Genomic DNA, 24,197 nt, shown 5'->3' with positions numbered 1-24,197 from the left:
ACGGCTCAGCTGTATTCACCTCCTTTGACCCATACGGAACCAACATACAAATGCGCAGGGGCTGTAAAAAGGTAATGATATCAATATTTCACTGGTCGTAAAAACAACTGGTGCGAAAGGCAGATAATGAAAGCGTTCATCAGCCACAGCTCCGCGGCAGAACGGCGTTTTGGTCCAGTTTTAATTTTTTTTTTTTGCGGCTCAAAGCGGACCGAGAGGGCGGAACGGGTTGTCCTCGTCGTGTTAAGTGAGACAACAAAACCTTGTATGCAAGGGCTTGCTTTTCTTCCCGTTAAAATTAACGGCGGGGTAAATTCGAAGTGGCTGGCAAAGTTAAGGCGTACCAACAAAAAAAAAAAACGAGAGAGAGAGAGGGAGAAAGAGAGAGAGAGAGAAGGACAGAAAAAAGGAGCTGCCGAGAGGGCAAGAAGAGAAACAAGTTCTTGGCCGAGAGCGGCGACGCCGCCACAGGGGAGGGAAGGAGGGAAATAAAGAGGGGAGCAGAGGAGGTGAGAGTGGAGGAAGTTCCAAATTACACCTCCACTCCGACCCCTCGCTCCCCACCTCCAGCGCAGAGGAACCCGCTGGAGGAGCTCTCGGACCTGACTAATGAGAGTGTGTGTGTGTGTGTGTGTGTGTGTGTGTGTGTGTGTGTGTGTGTGTGTGTGTGTGTGTGTGTGTGTGCGTGCGTGCGTGTCTGCGTGCATGGCGTCGGGTGGCGTCGAGGTGGATGAGGATGGCTCACTGCAACGGCAAGACCGCGAGTCGAGCCGGCGTCAGTCCCAAGAGTCTTTTTGAGGTGAGGGCGAGTGTGGGGAGGAAGGGGGAGATGGGAGACCGCACACACACACACACACACACACACACACACACAGACAACTCGCACTTCATTCACCTTGGCTCCCTTCTCACTCTCCTCACCCCCTCCCAAACGACTGTCCGTCCTTGTCTCCCCTTCGCTGAGACGGTTAGGTATAGCGACCCCCTGTCTCTCTCTTCCTCTGACGGTACACACGACCTCTCGAGGAGGTCAGCGATAAGGGGTGCAGAGGTGAAGAGGGTGCGAAGGTCCACGACCATCTCTGGTCTGGTTGCCCACGTGGGTCGCTATGGCAACGGTCACAACCGACCTCCACACCCCTAAACCCTGCGAGGCATGCATGTAATGGCTCAACCGCCACCCCAGGACGATCGTCCTGTTCTGGGGGGGGGGGGTACAGGGTTGGGGTGGACTTAGAGCCTGCTGTCCTAGGTGCCTCTGGAATATTGTTCCTGAAGGTCTGCCCCGACTTTTTAGTCTGCAGACCAATCGGAGCCCAATTGGTATTTGTTAGCCATTTTTGGATCAGGGCGTTGAATTTGAGCAATGGTGTTGTCGAGGCTTCTAAAAAGTCCTGCAATTATTATGCAGGCAGACCAACCCCCCCCCCAACCCCTTCTCAGGGGTAAATCTGCCTGCTGAGGAATAATTTTAGTAGAAGCGGAAAAAACAAGGTCCTGGTCCAAAGAAAGAGCAAAATAAAAAACAACCCCAAAACGCCCGGGCCCCCTACAGCTCTCCGTTGCTTCTTTGACGCACTTACCTTCCTCTCCTGAGAGGCCTCGCTGCTTTCAAAGCGAGGGCTGGCGACTGCCACGAGGGTCCGATGTTTTGGGGGAGGGAGTTAAGGCGCCGAGTGCGCGGGGCCGGCGGTCGTTGTTTTTAATGAATTGATTCCTTTGGACCAGGTCACAACAACCCGTCCGTTCCCCAGGCGGCCTCACAGCGTAGTAGGGAAATACAGACACACTAAAGCGGTCCCTGGTGGTTGGGGGGGACCGAGTGAGCGGAGAAGGAAACACCACACAGCACAGCACAGAACGATGGGGGTCGGGCAGGGGGGCGGGGTGGAGCGAGCCGTGACCGTGTGGGGAAAAAAAAAGGTATGGGCTGGGCTGGAGCGGACAGGGCCCTCCGGCCGGGCGTGGTTATGGGTGAGAGAGGGCGGGCGTGATCGTGAACCGAGGGAACGCTGTCCGTGAATCGACGTCACGACTCGGGGCGGCGTGAGGAGAGCGTCCACGGAGCTGCTCCGGCGACACACGGGGCGGCTTTGCGGCGCCGGGACTGAAAGCAAACCGAACTGATCGCATCTGTGCGTGACGGAGGGCCGTATGGATGTCGTGAGAGCCCCTGGATAAAAATAAGAATAAAAATAAAAAATAAAGAGGCCTGTTTGTCTGGGGGGGTGGGGGTTCGAGTTTGAGTGTGGGTCTGGAGCAAAAAAAATATCGGACTAAGGGAGAGTGTGAGGGAGAGAGGCTTTTCAAAAGAATTGATCAGGAGAAGGGAGATTTTGATCCTGGATGGTGAAAGAAAAAAAAAAAAAATGTCTGTGAAAGGAAGAGCAGGGTGGTGGGGGAGGGGAGGGCGAGTCGAAGCAGCCACAAGGTGTAGTTTTAGGGACTCGGGTTGAGTGTTTGTTGGGTCGCGTCCTAAGTATTCTAAAATTGTGTCGTATCGTTGGCTGCCGCGACTGCTTTCTCCTGCACAGTAAATGGCTCGGTAGTAAACATCAAGACTGCAATGTCTGCTGGGTAAAAAAAAGAAAGAAAAGGTCCCGGGGGGCCGTGCCGCCGCCGAAATTTTCAGCCACTCTCGACTGTTAAGCCAGCAAACATTGAGTTCAAATTAAATCGGCAAAGAAAACAATCAACAGAAGATCAACACATTGAAAAAGGAACATTCATCTAGAGTCCCTGGGTGCTCTGCTGCCTTGTTTTTTGATATACAAAACAGTGATGAGAAGATATTAAACACTAATATGCGCTCAATGAGGTTATGTATTAGCACAACTTATTAGTATGACCATATTTGGTCATCCAATGTTGGACCAAGTGTCATGAGGGGAGGGGAGGCAGCAGAGCAAACGGAACAATCCAGAAGAAAAAGGCAAAGTAATAAGAAAACCATGACATCATTCAAAATGACAGGGCATGATAACACACACTCACACTCGCACACACATACACATACACATACACACACACGCGCGCGCGCGCAGACTTTCACACTCTGTCTTACAGGCACACATTGTGCTGGTTCACATGGTCGTCTGTCACACCTCTTTCTGAGTCTTACGGTAACTTGAGCAGGATGGACCAATCAGAATGGGGGACTGGATGGTGGATGCAAGCGATTGGACGGCGTGAGTGGAAGGCGAGGTACGAGGGAGTGATGGTGGGTGTCACAGAAGTACAAGGCCGATGAGAAGCGTTTCGAGCGGCGTCACGGGACATGTCCGACCCGGGCCTGTGGATCACAGTATAACTCCCAGTTCCCGCACGTTTTCTGCCACATGTACAGGTTCTACTCCCTTCCAGCAGCAGCCACGCTAGCCACACGTTCAGTCGGATGCAACGGGGTTCCACCACAGGCCTTGGCCGATCCATCACCCGGGCAGTTTAAACACCCCTCTCAGTGCTGCCACGGCAACCAAGGCCTGATTCTGCACACACACATATATATCAATATATCCAGTATATTACCACACATACACTCAGAACAATGCACAGCGTACGCAGGTACGGGGACGGACAATGTGCTTCATCTAGCTCTTATTGACAAGCTGAAAGGAAAATTGACCGAGATTCACACCCACACCCACATGCACATGCACGTGCACGCACGCAAGCGCACGCACGCACGCAAGTGCACGCACGCACACGCACACACACACACACACACACACACACACACACACACACACACACACACACACACACACACACACACACACGTTCACACAAACAGTACACAAACACACACACAGCATGAGCAGTTCCTTGCTGGAGACGAATTCGGTCCAACTCCTGTCGCTGTCGTGGGTAGATTTGCTGCACGATGAGACAATAGGCTGCTTTGCTTTGTGCCGCTCTATTCCTGACATTTCTCGACATTAAATATTCAGAGCCAAAGTTTCCGACATGAAACATTCATAACAAACACTCTGAAAAGTTATTTTCATTTTTTAGTTTTTCCTCAGAAAAATGCAGGAGTCAGATATTGGTAAGTTGTTGTTCTTTTTTTTTTTTTTTTTACCTCAGCCAGTCATAATTACACACTTTTTGTGGTGGTTACAGCAATTGTTAATATTTCAGCAAATCAATGAGTGCTTAATTATGGCGTCGCGTACGATGCACTGTTCGTGCTCCATCTTTAAAGGGGACCTATTATCAAACCTGTCAGCATTGGGCTTCGAAAATAAGGGAAATTTTGCCTCCCTGTGGCACAATGTTTACGGGGGGGGGGGTACGCTGCTCACAAAATAACTGACTGGGTCATATTTCACAGTTTGTGTGTTAGTAGGCCCATCAACGATCCAAATGTATGTGCACAAGCACTGAAAATGTGAGTTTTTCCATAATAGGTCCCCTTTAAAACCTGGATTTCTGCAGGCAAAACAGGAAGTAGGAGGTACAATCACACAGTCACCTTCCTTTATTTTTAGCTTTTTGAAAATAAACAATTGCTGCAAATTGTCCGACAGGTATCGTTTGCTTTCTTGGGAAAACAGCCGATACCAAGTCATTTCTGTGACTCAGACGTGGAAAAGCAACGCTACAAATATGAATGGGGCACAATCAAAGAGGTAAGGGCGTAAAAAAGTGACATCATATCTTAACTTATTTTATCTTGTTGAATCTTATATAATGCTCTGTAATGTATAATCCTGTTGTACGTTAATAAATAACCGGCACAATGGGAGGGGAGAAGAACCCAGGGCCGTGTTGTCACTGTCAAGTCGAGCTTCCTGCTGCACGATAAATCTGGCTTTGCACAATATGTGCACACTTTCCCGTGGGAAAAGAAATAAAAAATGCCATCACACTGTATAATTAATGCACATCCCTTCACTTACTCAGGTACCGACTACTTTATTAAATTCAAATTTTCATATTTTCATTACTGGCCATACTGACCTTGAAGACCGTAATCAGCTGGAGGTTTTGCCACGCCTTTTCAAATATCCCTTTCGACAAAATCAAATTTGCATGACACATGGACTATAGCAACACAAACCTCAAATCCTCTATGGCAAGCTGGTGTTGAAGAGATTATGATTTATGCCACGAATACCAACGGAATGAGTTGATAGCAATGTATCAATACAATACGGACAGAATATAAAAAAAAATGGATTCCCAGACTTCCTCCCAGAAGAGGAACTCCACAATATAATTTTTGTGGCGGGCGCCGCCACAAAAATGTATGTATACTGTAGCACATACATTATTTTGTCGTTTCTTATGAAGTGCCAGCACTTTATAAGAAACGACAAGATTGTTTTGTGAAAAAAAAAAAACATATTGTGTTTTTTTCACAAAACAATCTCACTAACCCCCCCCCCCCACACACACACACACACACACACACACACACACACACACACACACACACACACAGCCACCCCATCATTTTAAAGAAATCATCAGGCATCCGAAATCGGTACCAACACCGTGTGGCCTCAAACTTTTACACCCTCTTCAATGTAACCTCCGAGGCTCCCTGCCAAGGGAGCTACCCTCCCTCCATGTCTCTCTCTCTCTCTCGCTCTCTCTCCTCCAACTTCCAGCCCCCCCCCCTCTAAAATATTCGACTTCACATCTCGCTCCCTTCCTCTTTCAACTTTCTCGCGTCCTCTTTCCTTCCCTTCCCTTTCCTCTCCCCATCCACTCCGCTCCCCCCTCTGCCTCTCCCTAATGGCCCTGGTGTTATTAATTACTACATCCCTTCAATGGCAGAATATAAACGAGGGAGGACGAGCGACGAGAGGAGGGGAGAGGAGCGCGAGGGAGGGCGGGTACGTAAAACTTCCGTTAGATCCATCTCCGTTAGCGCTGACCCAGATACGACTGGCAACCAGTTGCCAGGGCGACCGGGATGCCTGTGTGTGTGTGTGTGTGTGTGTGTGTGTGTGGGTGGGTGGGTGTGGTAGTGTGTCCGTTGTTACGGCGCTCAGTTCGGGACGTTTCCACGGACCCACGGCCTCGTCGTGACAAAGCGGATTAGTGTCGGGGCGCGGCGGGCGACTCTGTTTACACCGCGGCAGGTGATGGCGAGCATCACTCCGGGCAGCTCAGAGCGCTGGACATATTGTCCCGACATGTTTCACTACACGCTCGCACATAATCTGCGCCGCTTTTGTTTTTTTGTTGTTTTTTTTGGGCGGGGGGGGGATAATCCCTTGTATATGGAACGTTCATTTAAGTCCCTCCTGATTGCTCCACCGCAATCTCTGTAAAATATGTTTCCTTACTTTTAAATGAATTGTTGCTTTTAATCTGTCTCGTCTATGAACACGGTAAAAAAAAATTAAAAAAAATTAATGAAATCGCGTAAAATCGACCTGAATTTTTCACTTTCCGGTCATTGATCCTATTTAGAAGAGAAAAAAAAAATCTGACATTTCTTCTCTGCGAGAGCTTGGTTATACTTTACGATTTTACAACTTTACATTTAGTCATTTTTAGCAGACGCTTTTATCCAAAGCGACTTACAATTGTTCAAAGACCGACGGACGCAGCCATCAGGAGCAATTAGGGGTTAAGTGTCTTGCTCAAGGACACTACAGCATGCTAGCAGGAGGAGCCTGGGATCGAACCAGCAACCTTAAGATTACTAGACCACCATCTCTACCTCCTGAGCTACCACCCCCACCCAACTTAAGTAAGTTCGGCTCAACCAAAACCTAACTCGACATTTTCTAATTACTGAATATCTTCTCCGGTGACGTAGCTCCTTCCTCACGAAACCTTTCACCGAATTCAACCAGCTACTCGTTGCACTTGGACAGTATATACTGCACGTGGAGAAGAACTAACCTACTTCTTATTTTAATGGCCTCTCCAGGGTGTGATATCATGAGCGTGGATGGTGTTAGAGCCAAGCCGTGTGGGGATTAACCTTTACCTTTAGGATACTTAAAAGGAGCCTATTATGCTTCTTTTTACACAAGTTAATATCGTGTCTGAGGTCTCCAAAGCATTTTTTTTTTGAACTTTTTTTTGCTGAAAATACCACTTGGAATATGCATTTGAGCCATTGTGACATGCCTCTAAACCATCCTGTTCCAAAACGGCTGTTTCAGTGTGCATAGCTTTAATTGTAAATAAGCAGCCAAGCCCCTTGTTCTGAGCCAATGCGGTTTGAGCACAAGTTCCGAGTTCTGTGAGCCAACGGGGTTTGAGCTTTACCCCGGGCTCCCTTCTATTTACTCTGTAAACTTTGCCTCGTTTCACCTTCCCGGTCCACTAAAATCCGTTTCTGAACAAATTCGCTCCACAAAGGCCTGATTTAAAAGTTTCTTCCGACTTCCGTTGCCGTTGAAAGAAAGAAAGAAGAAAAATAAAGAAATTCATCTACAATGAAAAATATTTCTTTTTTATCGGTTTTGTTTGGAGAAACGCACGGCGGATCGGGTGGCGTGACGAGCTGACATCAGCCCGTGCGGAGCGCCACAAAGACCTTTAGAAAGCGAGAGTTGGGAGGCTCGGCGCTCTGCCCACAGCGAGCCCGACAGAAAGGGAGGAAAAGCATAATAGGTCCCCTTTAAGTCTAGCCCTACAGTAAGTCTAGATATATTTCTATAAAAATACACAGCTGTTCTATCTTACATAGGAATGAATGCACGCACACACACACACACACACACACACACACACACAGAAACAATCACGCGGACATGAAGAAAGGCTCTGCGAGGGGGGTAGAGGAAAGGAACACTGTGCCGATGTGGCAGGTTACATAAGCCCTCCCACCCCCTCGCTGACAGGCTTCAAGACACCTCTTTCTCTCCTTGCCCCTCCTCGCTCGCCTCCCCTCTCCCCGGCTTCCTTCCCTCTCCCTCCACATCTCTTCGTCGCCCCTTCCCCCCCTCCTCGCTTCCGCGCGAGACGGTCCGTGGGGTGAGGGCTCAGCAGCCGGGCCTCGCCGCGGTCCGTCCGTTTTGACGGCCCCTTCTTGTGCGTCGAGGCCGACGTACAGTATCTGTTTGGGATTCCGCGGGAATTAGGATTTTTTTCCGCCCTCATTTATGGATAATAAATGACGCAACCGCAACAATGGAGCTGGAGCGAACTCTGGGGAAAATGTGACTTTCAGAGCCGCAGAGCCAAGGGTTTGGCGGAGGGGTTCTCGGTACGGAAAGGACGGCGTAATGTTTTGCTTATGGTTTCATCACACTGCGAAGAAGCAAAAATCGGCCAACAAAAATCAAAATCAAAATCAAAAGGATCGTTTTTTCGCCACCGGCATTTTTTTCGTAGTTCCAAAGCACACGAGACAATAAAGTGTATTGGTTGATTGTGGTGATGGTGCTCACATCGAGCACCTGGGTCCGACGCACAATGTGGGGGCACGGTGGAAAGACTTCAGCCTTCGCTCCCTCCGTTCCTACACTGGTCGCCAGCGTCGGGGCTGGTACTGACCAAAGAAATGACATCATCGATAGAAGATCGAGGCTCGCAGGAGCTCCACGTGGAAACGCTGCATCCTCACATGGGTGGGGAGCCGGTGGGGGGGTGGGGTGTTGAGGGGGCCAGTGGAGGTGGTGTGGGGGGGCGAGGACGGCGTGGAGGCTTTGTTTTTGGAGACGCAACAGGAACTCTGAACTGGGAGAGGATCCAGAACCCAGGCCGGTAAACACCTCGGGGTCTGCCAGGAGGAGCTGGCCGGAAAGAGAGGGGTGTCTGGACGGCTCTGCCTGCCGGGTTGCCACGGTGACCCTGATCTGGACCGCGGCTGTTCGGTGGTGTTTGTTTTTCCGATTTGTTGTGGGTTTTTTTATAATTAGACTTTTTTGTAAAATGTAGGTGATGCAATAAAGGTTAAAGCCTCGCTCTCTCTCTCTCTCTCTCTCTCTCCTTCCTGCTCATCCTCCAGTCTTCCACCAGACTCTTATGTTGACAGTTAGCCCACTCCCCCACAACACTTCAAGCTTCACACGCACACGCACACACACACACACACACACACACACACACACACACACACACACACACACACACACGTGTTTATAATCGGACGTACACAAATTATCTCACTGTGGAAATTGGTAAATAAACATGTTTTCTTTTCAACCACTGGGAGGCATTAGGGCACGTGGGACTGAAGGGGAATGATAGGGAGAGAGAGCAGCTATAGAGAGCGGTAAGGAAAGAAAGCGAGAACAAACAGAGAGGGAGAGAGAGAGAGAGAGAGAGAGAGAGATAAAGGTGGTAGATGGGGAGGAGGTCCCTGCCACCCATCTCAGACAGTGACAAAGAGGTGAGGGGATTTTGGGGATGCAGAGATGATCCTGCATATCTTACAGCCTCCTCTGCCACCATCTGCTACCTCAAACACACGCGCGCACGCACGCGCACACACACATGTGCACGCAGACACACACAAAAGCCTATTTCGCCTCGTTCTTATCATTTTAACCCCCAACCTCTTACACACGTTCTGCTCGGCACTCGGCTGGTTCTCTCCATCTCACGCCCTCTTCACAGCCCGAGACTTTCACGTCCGCCGCCTTGTTGCCGATCACCATGGAAACCAGATGTCATGCAGTCACACAACCCCACACAACATGGAGGCCCGGCAACACAGTCCAGTTCAGACAGATCAATTGGGCGTGTTCACATCCATCGAGGTACAAAGGCTGTGGAGGCAGAGCTTACTACGGCCTTATAATCCAAATAATGTCCCAATAATTGTAATAATCCCTAAAATATCCTCATAATCCAGGTCTGTGGCTGTTTCAAAGAAACATTTTTCGCCTTAATGCTCACGACAGCATCAGCCTCCTCCTGAGCGCACTCATTTTACATGCCACTCGGCAATGCCTGAAATTATATTTGATAAATAGAACATGGTTCAATAATGCATCTGCAGCAAACCGGTATTGACGTGCACCTAATGAACAAGCTTGATTACATCTCCACTTCCAAACACACTAATTAAAACATTCTGGCAAGTGAGACGAGGCTTCGGAATGAGGGCGAGGTGGCAATTTTGGGCGGGAAAGGCTTGTTTGTTTGTAGTGCGGCTACAAAAACCTGCAGCGGCACAAAGAGACGATCCAAACAGCGGGTTAAGCATCGATGTGGTTTAGATCGTTGCAGATGAAGGATTACAGACGCCATTAACACCTCTGATCCAACCCAAATCCAAGCTTATTCACACCATTACACCTGTTACGAAATACAGGCAAATCACAGTTGTTATCGTCACCCCCAACCCCACCCCCTGCTAAAGTGACCCCTCCGATCGAGTGGATTTCATTGGTGGTGGTGGTGGTGGTGGTGGTGGTTTTTGGCGCTGGCGTGGACAGTGGATGGCTTGCGTGCGGTAGAAACTGTGAAGGACAAAGAACGATGACAGAGAAGCGCAACGAAAAAAAGAAATTTGTTTTTAAAAAAACAACAGACGTCAACAAAATAAAACGAGCAGCGGCACGTTGAGCGGACTGAGGGAAGTACTGATACTGATGGGAGAGAGGAGGAGGGCGGGGCGGGGTTGGGGTTGGGGTTGGGTGGGCAGACAAGGAGGGGATGGGGGCCCTACCTCTCAATGACCTTTGAACTCTGAAATCCCCCCCCGCCCCCCGTGGTGGTTGGTGGTAGTGGTGGAGGTGGCGGTGTGGGTTGAGGGTGGGGGTGGGTGTGGCGGTGGAGGAGTGCTTGGGGACACACAGAACATGCTGGAAACTCTGTACCTTTCAAGGTGCCTTCCGAGAGGGCCCAACTCACCCCCGGAACCATTAAATCTAGAGGGACGAGACCGTGTTAGTCAGTAAGCAGCCGAGAGAGAGAGAGAGAGAGAGAGAGAGAGAGAGAGCGAGAGAGAGAGCGAGAGAGAGCGAGAGAGCGAGAGAGAGAGCGTGGTGGAACCCCAGCATAGAGTTTGAGGAGGGAGAGAGAGAGAGAAACAGGGAAAGAGGGATGGAGTAAGGCCAGAAGGAAGCGATGAAAGAGTTAAAGCTGGTTTGTGTTTTTTTTTTTTTTTCTCCTGCTTTCGTGTCTTTCCAGTGATTCTGAGTCCAACACTTTCCGGAAAAATCAACACCCTCCTAAACACGCGCCCCGATTAAAAAACAAAATCAAAAACAAAATCAACAACAAGTTAAGCTCCTCCCGGCAACAGGCTCCAAAACACTGAATCCAACCGAAACCTCCACCGAACACCTTGAAAAACCAACCCCGGAGCGGAACCGATGGCGGTCCTTGTTTCTCTCTCTCTCGCAGCACAAAGACCCGTGAATCCTCTCATCTCCCTGTTTCTATTTTAAACAGCCGACATCCGGCTCTCACCCCGACAGTAAACGGTTATTGGTTGTTGGTTTTTGGGTTTTTTTTCCCCAGGCAACAAAACACCCAACCTGGGGAAGGGAAGGGCAACCCGTCAAAAAAAAAAAAAAGAACAAAAAGAACAAAAAGGAGGAAAGAAGGAGAAGAGGAAAAGGGGGGAGCGTCCGCTTTGGGGGCATTTGGGATGGAGGGGAGTTTGCCGTACGTTTGCGACCAAGAAGATGAGCGTTTGTGTGACTTTTAGGGAGAGCGGGCGGGAGGGAGGGAGGGAGGGAGGGAGGGAGAGAGGGACCGTCTCCGCTGAACACCGAAACCACGCTCTCGCTGCACGGACAACAAGCGAGTAGAGATTAAAAAAAAAAAAAAAAAAACAGGAAATATCCAGTACCATCTATATTTCTCAAAAGACGGCACGAATGCATTCCCGCGCTCAATCACCGCGGGAATGCATCCGACGTGGCGGCTCTAGCTTCAAGGCGACCGAACGGATCCACTGCTCCTGTTCGCCAGTGCCTTTGGAATTTCACCTCATAAGCATAGGCACATTGACACCGTCCCGGTGGGTCCGAATACCACTATGTGTCAAGTGCTTATGTTTAGTTGTAGGACGCAGTGGAGTAAACAGTAAGAAAAACCAACCAAGCAATCTGTCAACAACTCAGCTGCCATACAGCCAGAGGGGATGAGGGGAAGCCTTCACCGTACACAAAAAAATGTGGAGCACCAAAACTGATCAGCTAAAGTCAGCTAGGTTTTAATTGTCATACGCCTGGGCCCCTCCGGCTGTACCAATAAAAACAAAAACGAAAACAGAAGAAGGAAAAAAAAACATGCACAAGAGGGGAAGGGAGGGGGGAGATCCGCTGTTAGACGACGGTGCTCATGGGGATCTGAAACACCTTCGCCCCCTAAAAGCCACCCCCTCCCTCTAGCTCTGGATACACACCACCATGCAAGGCCCTCGACCGTCAGCACTCGCCGGGCATGCTCCGACAGAGGACCGTCCCAAGCACGGCGTCTACGGTAGACCTGAGCGGGTTGGGGTTTGGGTTGAGGTTTGGGGAGGGGGGTCTGGGGGGGGGTCCTGTATTCTGTAGCTCCAGCGGTCCCTTATCTCCGGAGGCTTTCATTCAATCACCGTGACCCGAACCAGGATAGTTGGCCATGGTACAACCCTAAGAAAATGCTTTTTTGGGGGCGGAGGAAGGGGGAAGGGGAAAGGCGGGGGTTGTCTACCGTAGAGTAGCTTCTACCAACTCAACAACTACTGCGCGGGTGGCGTTTCTCCGGGTTCGGCCAAACCGGAGCGCAAAAAATAAAAATTTCAAATAAAAATCAGGCTCAAATCAAGCAGGACTCAGAAAGATGTGGAAAGACTACCGACCAGCCAGCTCCTTCTCCTTACTCCGTCTCTTTTTCTCCAAGCGTTTCAGTCTCTTCTCCTCCCGCCGCTTGGCCTCCTCGGCCTCCTGGTGGCGCCGGCACTTGTGGAAGTTCTCCACCACCACGCCCACGAACATGTTGAGCACGAAGAAGGCCACGATCAGCAGGAAGGAGATGAAGTAGAGCAGCATCCAGGGGTTGTAGTTCATCACGGGCTTCGGTGGGAAACAAGAAGCAAAGCGGCGCACGGAGTCGTTATCGCAGGACGTCACCCGTTCTTGTGCCGCGCACAACCCGCTCGCAGATACACAGCCACGGGCGCGTTCCCCCGCGGCCGGAGCGCTTTCCTGCGGGTTACCTGTTGGTCGACTCCAACGGCGTCGAGTCCGTCGTACATGATGTCCACCCAGCCGTCCTTCGAGGCGAGCACGAACAGCGACATCAAAGCCTGGGGACGGACGGGAGGAAGGGGAAGATTCCAGGGGCGAAGACAACCACACCGCTCACTTGAAATCATTTACCAAAATCGACATTTTGCCCGTCTCCTCGAGCGCGAGGTTCGTGCCGAGGTTTTTTTTATTTTATTTTTTATTTACCTGTCCCAGGTTGTCAAAGTTGTACTTGTGTCTGACCCATTTGTTGTTGGCCAGCAAGCAGTCGGACTTGTTGGTGATGTTCCTGACGTCCTCGCCTTGACAGACAAAGAACTTCCCCTTGAAGAGCTGGCGGAAAGACGGCAGAGCAAAACCGGCGCTGTGACTGATGAAAGCGTTTCATCAGACAGGGTTTACGGAACCGAACATTCGTCCACATTGACGACGTTCCTACGCTCCCCTCCTCCCTCCTCCCCTTGGTCTCGCCCTTCACCTCCCCTCCCCGACCCCTCCCCTCTCACCTGCACGCCCAGGATGCCAAAGATGATGAAGAAAGCGCAGCAGATGACCACGATGTTGCCGATGGGCTTCAGGGAGGACATCAGCGTCTCCACCACCAGCTTCAGCCCCGGCGCTCTGCTGATGACACTGGCAGGCAACAATAAATGCAGATTTAGGTTTTTTAATTATTAATTTTTTTTAACACTTTATTTGCACTGAACAGTATCCAAGGAAAATGCAACATTTTTAAATGATGCTTAAAAGTACTAGATAGTTCAATATAGTGGAGGGGTCCACAAAAAAAAAAGTTGTTTTTTTACAATAAAAGCGTCATCAAGACTAGTGGTGTAACTATCGACGGTGCAACCAGTGCAGTTGCAAAGGTGCCCAGTGGCCACTAGGGGCCGATCCCATCGGCCCATCGGCCCATCGGCCCATCGGCGATGGGATGGGTCCCATCGGCGATGGGATGGGTCCCATCGCCGATGGGCCTATTATTACTACTTATTTTTTATTATTACTTATTTTTTTGGACTCTCTCCTCCCCATTCCTCCAGATAAAAAACTATATATTCTTTTTACTTGAGAGAACTAAAATAGCACTCTGTGCACGGGGAGGAGAGAGTCCAAAAAATATATCTGCATTGCAATATCACCATCGTGTTACACGGCAATTTCGAAAAAAGCTGCCATGGCCCTCAGGAGCCACATTTTCAGCCAAATGTGATGCTTTTATCGCATGAAGCCAAATTGTTATGGATATTTCCTATCTTAGGAAAAACAATTTGAGAGCAGGTCAGACTGGACGGGAGCAGCTTGTGCTCCATTCCATCTGTGTGGACACTTTCTACCGCTATTGTTCTGTTCTTCTCTCCCTCGACTTGTTACGTTTTTTTCAGACAAACTGTAATTGGTCAATAACCCCCCGAATCCCACTCCGGCAATTTATTGTCCTGGATGCATTTTCAGCCTTCTCTCCGGACTCGCTCCGTCTCCTTCTCCCTTTGATGCTCTCTGTTTTCTCCGTTCGTTTTTCCTTGGGGTTCTTTCAATATTGCATTCGAGGAAACAGACACACCTAATTAAGCCAATGGAATGATGAGTGTGTTTAATTAGCAACAGCAGGGCACAGTGCTGCACTGCAGCTGGAGAGGGGGAAACACAAACAGAGGCACACACACACACACACACACGCGCGCGCACACACACACACACACACGCACACACCCATCCATTGATCTGCCTGTGCGATTACGCAGTCATGCAGAAGTTCAATGTCCGCTCCCTCCCTCCCGTTTGACATGCATGGACACACAAATACAAACTCTCACACACACACACACACACATATATCACACACTCGTAAATATTTTGAAACAGTGATATACACAATTGCATTTACACACCAGCACACACATACATGTATAGTCAAAGACACACACACACACACACACACACACACACACGCACCCGTCTCCCATGCGCATGGAACAAGTCAATACGAAGATCTGAGGATAAGATGAAGATGAAAAGGCGTCGGAGGGAGACGACCACGTGACATGACGTGCACACAAAGGCAGCTTTCTGCGGCGGAGCCTGTCTTTCCCCATCCGTCTATTAAGCTTTGTCTCTGCTTGCGTCACACGGGGTCCACGTCACACGGGGTCCACGAGCCGAAGGATTGGCGGATGAGTGAAGGTGCGGTCAATAGACGGGGGCAGGGGGTGGGGATAATAGGCTTCCCGCCGATCATTAACGGCGATCGAAAGTCGATCAACTGTCAGATGTGAACAACGAGCCCGAGGCTTCGCAGTCGTAGTCCTGATGAAATACCGCAAAAACCCCGTCGAGGTGCAGTGACGCCCCTGGCCTACGGAGGGCGCTCGCTCTTCAGAGCTCACCAATTTCCTGACAATATACTTGATTTCCTTACAAAGTGAAGTTATGCGCATAATTTTCATTGAATTAAATTTTAATTACATTTAAATTTAAATTGAGGGGGCGACTGTCTTGGAGTAGATTGTACTTAAGTTACGACTTGCTTTTACATTTCAAAGCAATGTTCATCATTTTACTAACTTTTTAAGACAATAGCTTTTTGTTTTTTTTGACAACTTTAACATTTTAACATTTCCAATTTCGCTCACTTCTAGTTCAAGATTCAAGATTCAAGATTCAAGATTTTTATTTGTCACATACATATACATACTTCCATACATATATGCAGTGAAATGTAATGCAACGCACCCGGTGATAGCACACAATAAGTCCTAGGAAAAGTCCTAGTTTGCTAGCTTCAAGATTTTATTTCATTTTCATTTTTATTTATTACTTGTTTTTTTTTTTCCAGATTCGACAAGGTTTTATAAGGTGGTCTGACTATGGAGCTATTTTATTTCCATATCTTTTATTCAGTCATTGAAAGACATGAAAATATTGAGTTGGTAAAACAAAAATAAGGAGTGGAGCTAAAAATAAGTTAAAATATTTTTTTCGTAGTAATAATAATAATACTTATTAAGTAATTAATAATCACTTAATAATAATAATTTGTGCAGCCAAAAATACAAATGCAGAATTCATATCCGTGTACAACTTGAAGGCATGCTCCTTTTTTTTTTTTTTTTTCTAACAGTGTGGTCAAACTGTCTTTCTGCTCAGCCTGTGGACTTTCCATCCCTTCCTCTCTGCACACCAACCCATTCCTCAATCTCTCTCTCTCTCTCTCTTTCTCTATCTCTCCCTCTCCACTCCTCCCTCTGTTCTTTCCTTCTGTTTCATTGCAGGGCACCTGTTGCCTCATACAGTACCGCTCTATCAAAGGCTCCCTCCCTCTCCCTCTCCCTCTCCCTCTCTCTCTCTCTCTCGCTTTCCTAGTCCGGACCAACAAGCGACCAGCGAAATCCAAAAGATGGATGTCACAGAATGAGCATGTGATAGCGACAGAGGTGTGGATGGAGACAGAGAGAGAGAGAGAGAGAGAGAGACAGAGAGAGAGAGAGAGAGAGAGAGAGACAGAGAGAGAGAGAGCTAGTTTGACCGCGTCTCTGTGGTTAGTCATCATGGAGTGCGGCATTGAGAGGAAAGAAGGAGCTGTATGTATTTAGCATTTTTTTACACTTATTTTGTGTGGAATTAATAACTCCAAAAAAACAAGATAAAGTCGGCTATATAATATATATATTTTATATTTACACACACACACTGTATATATACAGTATATATATATACACACACACACACACACACACATATATATATATAAGGAGGGCGGGGGTGGAAGGAGAAACAAGTTTATCTTAGGGTATTTTCTCATTTTAATCCACCCTCCTTGTATCATTTATGACTCACTCACAGCATGCCCTGATTTTTTTTATCGAAGTGCCGCTCCTGCATATTCCCCCTTCCTCCGCCTATTGCTCTCTCTCTCTCTAATTTTTCTCTAGTTCTCTTTCTCTCTCTCGCTCTCTCTCGCTCTCTCTGCTCCACCATCTTGGAGGGAAAACCAGAACAATAACTGGGGCAATGAGCGGCAGGACGCGTTCCCACAACACAAACACACGCCGTGTAATTAAACCACACAGAGGGAAGATGGAAATAGAGACGGAGCGGCGGGTGGTGGGGGTTGGTGGGGTGGAGGATGAGAGGATGGCAGCGGGGGCACACCAGGAGAGACGAAGCAGGCTGAGTAGAGTGAGGATGGACTTTTTATCTTTTATATTAATTCCGACACGTTTACCTGGCTCTCCGCTAGGTCCTCGCTCCTCTCCAGTTATGGAAAGTACCAAAGTAAAATTACTTTTTGCTTTGATAAAATGATTTTTTTCCCCAAGTATCTGTACTTGAGTATATTCACTCTGGGATTTTTGGAAAAATCTGCATTTATATTTATATTTGTGTATCCTTATAAACTAGACACCGCCACATACAGTATGTTCATTTTTTATTGTAAATTTTAATCAAGATCTGCATGAGTCTGCAGAGAAAAAGGTAAAGTAGCCCTTCATGTTTGTTATGGGCTCTCTTATATCAGGGCAAGGAATTTGTACTTTTACTTTAAATACTTTAAGTACACAACAAATTTACTTTTACTTAAGTACAAATTCCATTTAATATGGTGCAATGTGGTGTCAAATGAGCATCAGAAATGTTAAATGTTAAATGGAAATATAAATGCATTTGATTTTCTGGAGCCGCGCCGGTGTCATCCCACTGTGTGGAATCTCCCCGTCTGGGAGGGACGGCAATTATGGCACCGAGTTAATAGGGTAGCCCTCCGACGAAAGGCGGGTGGAGGGTCAAATGGAGGGAAGCCTGGCGGGTAATTACATCATCAGCCAAAGTGACAGATGAGCTCCGAGGGCTGAGCCGACAGGGGGTCAACAGTGGCGGGGCAGGTGGAGGTTGGCCGGGCTGGAGGGTGGAGGGGGGCGCTCTGGGATGCATCAATAAACAGGCTGGTCCAATGGCCAGGGATCCCCACGCCCCAACAACCATCACCACCATGGATTTCCCATCAACGCCAGATGGCTATTGAGAAACCGTCCGGCCTGGGCGTTGGCCATCCGTCCTGTAGAGTTGTTTTTTTTCTCTCGGGTTAGGGATGTGTGTCCATGTTGTTGTTGACGATGATGCAGATGAATTGACTCAAGGTTACATAAAAGTCCCCCCTCCACCAACACACCCTAACCCTCACACACACACGCAGGCACGCACGCACACATTATGTAAAAACAGGATGGTCCCAGGTGGCATTGTTAAAATCCAACACATTCATTAAACCAATTCAGAACCGAGACTTAGGTCACGTTCTGAAGGGGGCTCGGACTTTGACAGGAGTCAAGCTTTTTTCGAATTTCTTAGAATCGTGAACTCTTCACCCCCCACCCCCCCCCCCCCCCCACTCCCATGTCATGAACCTGAATTTGAATTCGACTCCCTCTACCCAAAGACCCTCCCAGGAGCCTCTCAGTTTGACTACTGGAGCGTAAGAGAAAGCAAATGTGCAAATATTATTCCGCGGTCAGACGCCGCCCCGGTGCCCTCTGCATACACTTGACAACAACAACAACAACCTAAAAAGCCAAATTTAATTCACGGTGCTGAGTTGGATGGATGGAGGGGGTGGAGTGTGGGGGTTTACGGCCTTTCAGATTGTAAAAGCAAAAAGCAACGTACGGCGCTATGTTGGAGAAAACGGTGTAGATCATATAATGAAAATGACCAGAATCGTTTCTGGCTATATGCGGACTATGCGGTTGCATGGGGCACCCGAAGCCACTCCAAGCTGCCATTTTAGCCTTTTTTAAATTTGTATTTGTGTCATGAATTCATTCATCTATTTATTTATTTATTTACTTATATATTTATTTATTAATTAAAACGACTCTCTTGGTAGCCAAGCGCCCTCTTATTCTGTGCAATGGCCTAATTAAGTGTAGTCACTGTTTTACCGTATTTTTAAATGTTTAGTATTTATATAGTTGCAATGTTTGCCTCCATTTTGATTCCTTAAGAAATTTGCTCCTACCATTGAATGTAAACATGTGGTGTGGGGTTGGTGTGGTTTAAGCAGCCACACCTGTCTTGGGTCGAGGTAATTTGGTCAGGGATCATGGTGGCTGTAGGCCTGTTGTTTGTTAGAGCAATTAACGAATAACAGGTAAAACCACCCCCCCCCCCACACACACACACACACACACACAGGAGAGGAGTCACTGTCATGACATGTTTTTCATCTGCACTGGGCTTGTTCCATCTTGCCCACTCTCTACAATAAACCTGGTGTGTATTCAACCCCATCGCCTGTGTCTCTGTGTTGGAGGGCCCTGAAAACGCCACTCTGGTGGCGTGTGGAACTGCCACGAAACATTGTAAGGAAAACGCAAGCATCTGTCTCATTGATGCCCACTTGGGATATAGTCTAATGGAGATTGGGTAAATCCTATAAGTATTAATTTTCTGTAGGTTTAAATTGCTGGGGTCAACATGTAAAATAAGTTAAGAGTTTAACACGGATCGCCATAACGCCATAATTTCACAAAATAGGGGCCCCCGAACAACATTTTGCATTGGGCCTCCAAGAAGCCCTGAAAATGGCAAAAAGAAAATATATTATTTATCAAATCCAGGAATTGATATTGGTCAGAGAGTTCGGCCAAAATATTATTTTTTTTCTGTTCTCGAACATATGCACTGAAGGAAAAAAAACCTTTTGGACATTAGATTTATTATCTTCATTACTTTCAGCCGTCGCTTAGTCTTCATAGTAATCTAACCATGAACAAGAAACATGCTGCAAGAGACAACAGTACAGTACTGCAAAGTATAATACGGTATCAGTATAATACAGTATCAGTACAGTAACTATAGTAATATAGTTAGAAATGCTTTTTTTTTTTTGCTTTTTAATACTATGCTTTTTCCATGACAAAGAAAAGAGAAACATCCGGAGCGATGTGGAGTTTCTAAAGTTCATAAAAGCCCTGAAAGCATTATTTCAGCATTATTTGTTTATCAGTCGAGAACAGAGCTCAGCCACCAGGCTCAGGATGTCACTCAGTCCCCCTCTCTCTCTCTCTCTCTCTCTCTTCCTGTCTTCCTCTAACTATTCCGCCTTCCTCCGTCCGTCTGTCCGTCTATCTCACGTCTTCTAAATCCTACTTGTTTCCCTGTGGCGGTGGTTTTGGCCCCTTCCCCCAGAGAAACGTATTACGAAACTAATAATAAAAATAAATATATATGAAATCAGAACTTGTTTTCTCCAGTCGTGGCCGTGTATCCTTTAATCTGACTTGAAAACCTTCGGAATGGGAAAATAATACAACATGGCCCCGGTCCTGGCCCCTTGGAGGCCTAAATAACTTAAATAAGATAGGACTGCGCAGAACACGCCCCAAGACGTTGAAAAACAAATTGAAAAAACATACAGTATAATATCTTTAACTCTGTAAAATCACACACATTATTATGACCTTATTTTTTTATTTTGTTTTAACATTCCTATATAGGTGTTTATTTTTATTTTTGTAATTTATTTTCTCTGTACTGCTTCTTGCGTTATGTTTTTTTCTATTGTGTAGTATGTGTATTTGTGTACTTATTGTGTGGATGAGTAGGTGGGAAGAGGTTAAAAATAGTGACTAGCACTGATTTTGAACTTGAACTGATTTACTGAGGAACTGAGGCAACAAAACACGTAGGGCAAGAGGGATTGGATGCTTGCAGTGATTAGGCCGCCACATAAGGGCGTGGAAGCATGTGGCGCCGTCAAGTTGTCAGACAGAACTAGCTCTGCAAGCTACGCATCGTTTAGGAGGGGAAGGTGGGGGGCACCAGAATACCCCCCAAAAAACAGCAGCTACAGTCAATCTCGTCAAGCTACAGCCAATTTTTTGATTTACACCGTTTTATTATCTTCTCGGATGGATGGCGGAGTCAACTATGGAGTTGTTGCAGTAATACCGTTTGACATTTGTCGGCGGTCGTGGGTGAATCGTGTCCTAATTACCCTGAAAATACGACTAAAACCCCGAATCTCCGGGCCGGAACACTATTCCCACCCGATCGGGGTTCAAACATCGCCCACAGCAACGGTGTGTGAGACCTTCCCCTAATTGGGGCCAAAAGAGGAAGATCCGCATGTTCGGCCTCACAGCGAGGCCAGGAACCTTCTCCGACAATTTCTTCGGATTAGATACAGAATCAAATGCTTGGAGGAGAAGACATGGAGATTTGAGGGGGAGGCATCTTTCTGACTATGTGGAATGATGACCTCGCCCCATCACTTTTTCTTTACATCACTCCCTACGGAATCTGTTATTGGTTTGGATAATTGGTATTATTGTTTTTTATTTTTATTTTTAATGATTATTTCAAGTAGGGACGAAAACCCGCTGATGTACTGAATAACTGCAATAACTGAATAACTCCGTCTTTAGGGATCCAGGGTGAGAAAGACCTGGAGATGGGAGGCGGTGGCACTTTGTCAATGGGTTGTTAAAGGGTTGTTGGCAGCCTCCCCCACCCTCACGGTCGGGAGGACATGAACCTGTCTCTCCTGTCCGTTCACGTGTGTGTGTGTGTGTGTGTGTGCGTGCGTGCGTGCGTGCGTGCGCGCGTGTGTGTGTGCGTGTGGCTGTGTGGCTGCACAAAGTGTGTGGGTGTTGGTGGTCCTCACCGTAGCGGGCGAAGGGTCCTCAGGAGCCGGAGCACCCTCAGCATGCCCAGGATCTTGGTGCCCGAGTTGGAGATGAGCGACACCAGGATGTCGATGACGGAGATCATCACCAGCATCCCGTCCAGGATGTTCCAGCTGCTGCGCAGGTAAGCCTTGTCCCCGAAGCACCACCCCAGAGCGACGATCTAAAAGACACGCGTCCGCACAATCAGGGTGCCGGGTTTTTTTGTGCGGGCCGACACAAACAGCCACGGCGGGAAAATATCGTCCGTAAAGCGTTTGATTTGAGTAATGAAGATGCAGGGAGGTCCGCGGGGAGTAGCTACAGTACAATTTTAGAGCTCGGTACAAAATGAGCTGGTAACTATTCCCAATTTAGACGGGGAAAAGGGAATTTTTTTGCTCATTTAAATATCCTTTTTTATGCCGCTGCTGTTGATTGCTTCGCATCATTTGGCGCTAAATGGGAAACTGTAATATAAAGCATATAATACGTACAGAAGGTGACACTCTGGGTTCACCCTCTAAATGTTATATACCGTCAATGGGAAGGAACATCGTTGAGTTATTTCAATTTATAGCAACGGTTTATTGTAAGTAGGATGAGTAAAATGCAGGAAAACAAGTTCCGTCTCCTCCCAGACGTCCTTCCTTTCCTCCAGAGATTTCGAGCTTATGTTAAAATGCACTTTTCAAGTCGAGACGGTGTGCGTTCCGGTGTGCCGGCCCGGGTCTCATCGCCGACAGGGAGGATGAAAAGCCGTCCCCCAGCACATTCCCGACCCACCGCTGCCTCAGAAACCCTGCGCCCGTCGTCGGTTGCCTCAACTGAGTTTTTGTTTTAATCATTTTTGGAAATGTTTACACAGTTTGTCTTCGCTCCCAATTAACTATGGGCTGCGTTGGCTCAGCGCTGCATCAAAGATAAATGTACGGTGTAAACAATGCGGTGCGCGGAGGGCGGAGATAAAGATGGTACGGCGCAACTTTTAGAGGCGACGGGATGGAGCTGCAACACCAGACACACGCTAATTAACCTCTCCGAGGCCCATTATTCCTGGCAGCGATTTACATCTCATGACTTTTTTTGGCAAGCATTTTGTGTGTGTGTGTGTGTGTGTGTGTGTGTGTATGTGTGTATTCGTGCACGTGTTTTGTGCTTGTGGATATGTGTGTGTGTGTGTGTGTGTGTGTGTGTGTGTGCATACGTGTTGCAGAATCATCGGGCGTGTGCATACGCGTGCACGTGTAACGCTTGTAGTCGCGTCAGGGTCCAGGAATAGACGCAGCGGCTCTGAATGAGGCCCCTCCCCCGCCCCGCGCCGAGTCCTGCCCACGCCGTCACGGGCCTCCGTCGGAAGCCAGGACATTTGAATGTTGGCAAGACGCGACTTCCCATCACCTCAGAAAAGGCGGCCACGTGCCTTGGTGCCTTCACGTTTTGGCCCGCACATGCTCCCCCTGTCCGCTCCCTCTTTGTCTCCACGTTTTGTCGTCTGTGCCCGTTTTCGCACCTAAAGTAGGTTCTTGGCATCGTTGCCGCCGACACAAAAAGAGAGCCCCGCGGTGGAGTCAAACTCCACTAATGTGTGTTTCCATCTAAAGTGGCACGCTTCAAGTTGTTAATATCAATAAGTGCCCGTATTGCTCTTTACAGTGATTAAAGTAAAATGATTCAGCCTCCTCCCTTTAAGAGGGGCTTTCCATTAGTGGCTATTAGTTTTTCTAATCTGGCGGCGTTGGTGACAGGTTTGGAATAAAACAGCGGTGCTTGGCCAGAGAACGTCTTGATGTAAAAATAGATATGAGCATGAAAATATCCTGTAATACACGATGGAACGCATCATTGCATTGGCCCCTCCCATGCCCACTCTATAGAGTAGAGAACTAGGAGATGCGGAGTTTGTATCGTATTGGCCTCTCCCATGGCCCCTCTACAGGGTGGAGAATTAGGCTGGGTTGGTAGGCAGAGTTCCATGTTCCTCCAAGTGTTGGAAAGGCTAGAACTGCCAGTAACATCACAGTGTCTATTGGATGATTTCCTTTTTTTTTACTTTCCGGAAACCTTACCTTAAGCTTATTTTGATGGTCGAGTGAGGGGTAGAGGGACAGAGAATGGACAACTTCACGGTAGGGACAGTATTGTTTTACAAAATCAGCTTTATGCTGCATTCACATGGAACGCGGTAGACGGCAAACCGTCTCGTGTTGGTGGACCCCAGCATGACGGCGGAGAAAACCGGCAACGACCACGGTACACTGCATTTGCCGTCAAAGTTCAAATATTTAAACTTTTTGCCTCCGCAATGGAATTACGGCCGGACGTTACGGAGGCGAGGAGCCGGCCCTGCGGCGCTTGTCTGCAGCGGCTGCGGCGACGGACCCCGGTGGATGCCGTTTTTTTCTAGAATATTGCACTTAAATGG

The 24,197-nt window shown here is 48.0% G+C and overlaps 1 protein-coding gene across 1 annotated transcript in view; it reads right to left on the bottom strand.

Annotated features, from left to right (window-relative positions):
- cacna1g (calcium channel, voltage-dependent, T type, alpha 1G subunit) overlaps positions 1-24,197 on the bottom strand; it is a 121,502-nt gene that overhangs the window by 25,438 nt on the left and 71,867 nt on the right. The window contains 5 exon segments of the mRNA XM_080021235.1: positions 12,740-12,932; positions 13,076-13,165; positions 13,314-13,439; positions 13,613-13,739; positions 21,772-21,956. Of these exon segments, the coding sequence (XP_079877361.1) occupies positions 12,740-12,932; positions 13,076-13,165; positions 13,314-13,439; positions 13,613-13,739; positions 21,772-21,956 (721 nt within the window).

This window comes from Zeus faber (assembly GCF_960531495.2).
Source record: "Zeus faber genome assembly, chromosome: 20".
In the NCBI taxonomy this organism is placed as follows: domain Eukaryota; kingdom Metazoa; phylum Chordata; class Actinopteri; order Zeiformes; family Zeidae; genus Zeus; species Zeus faber.
This window is presented reverse-complemented; position numbering and strand designations above follow the sequence as displayed.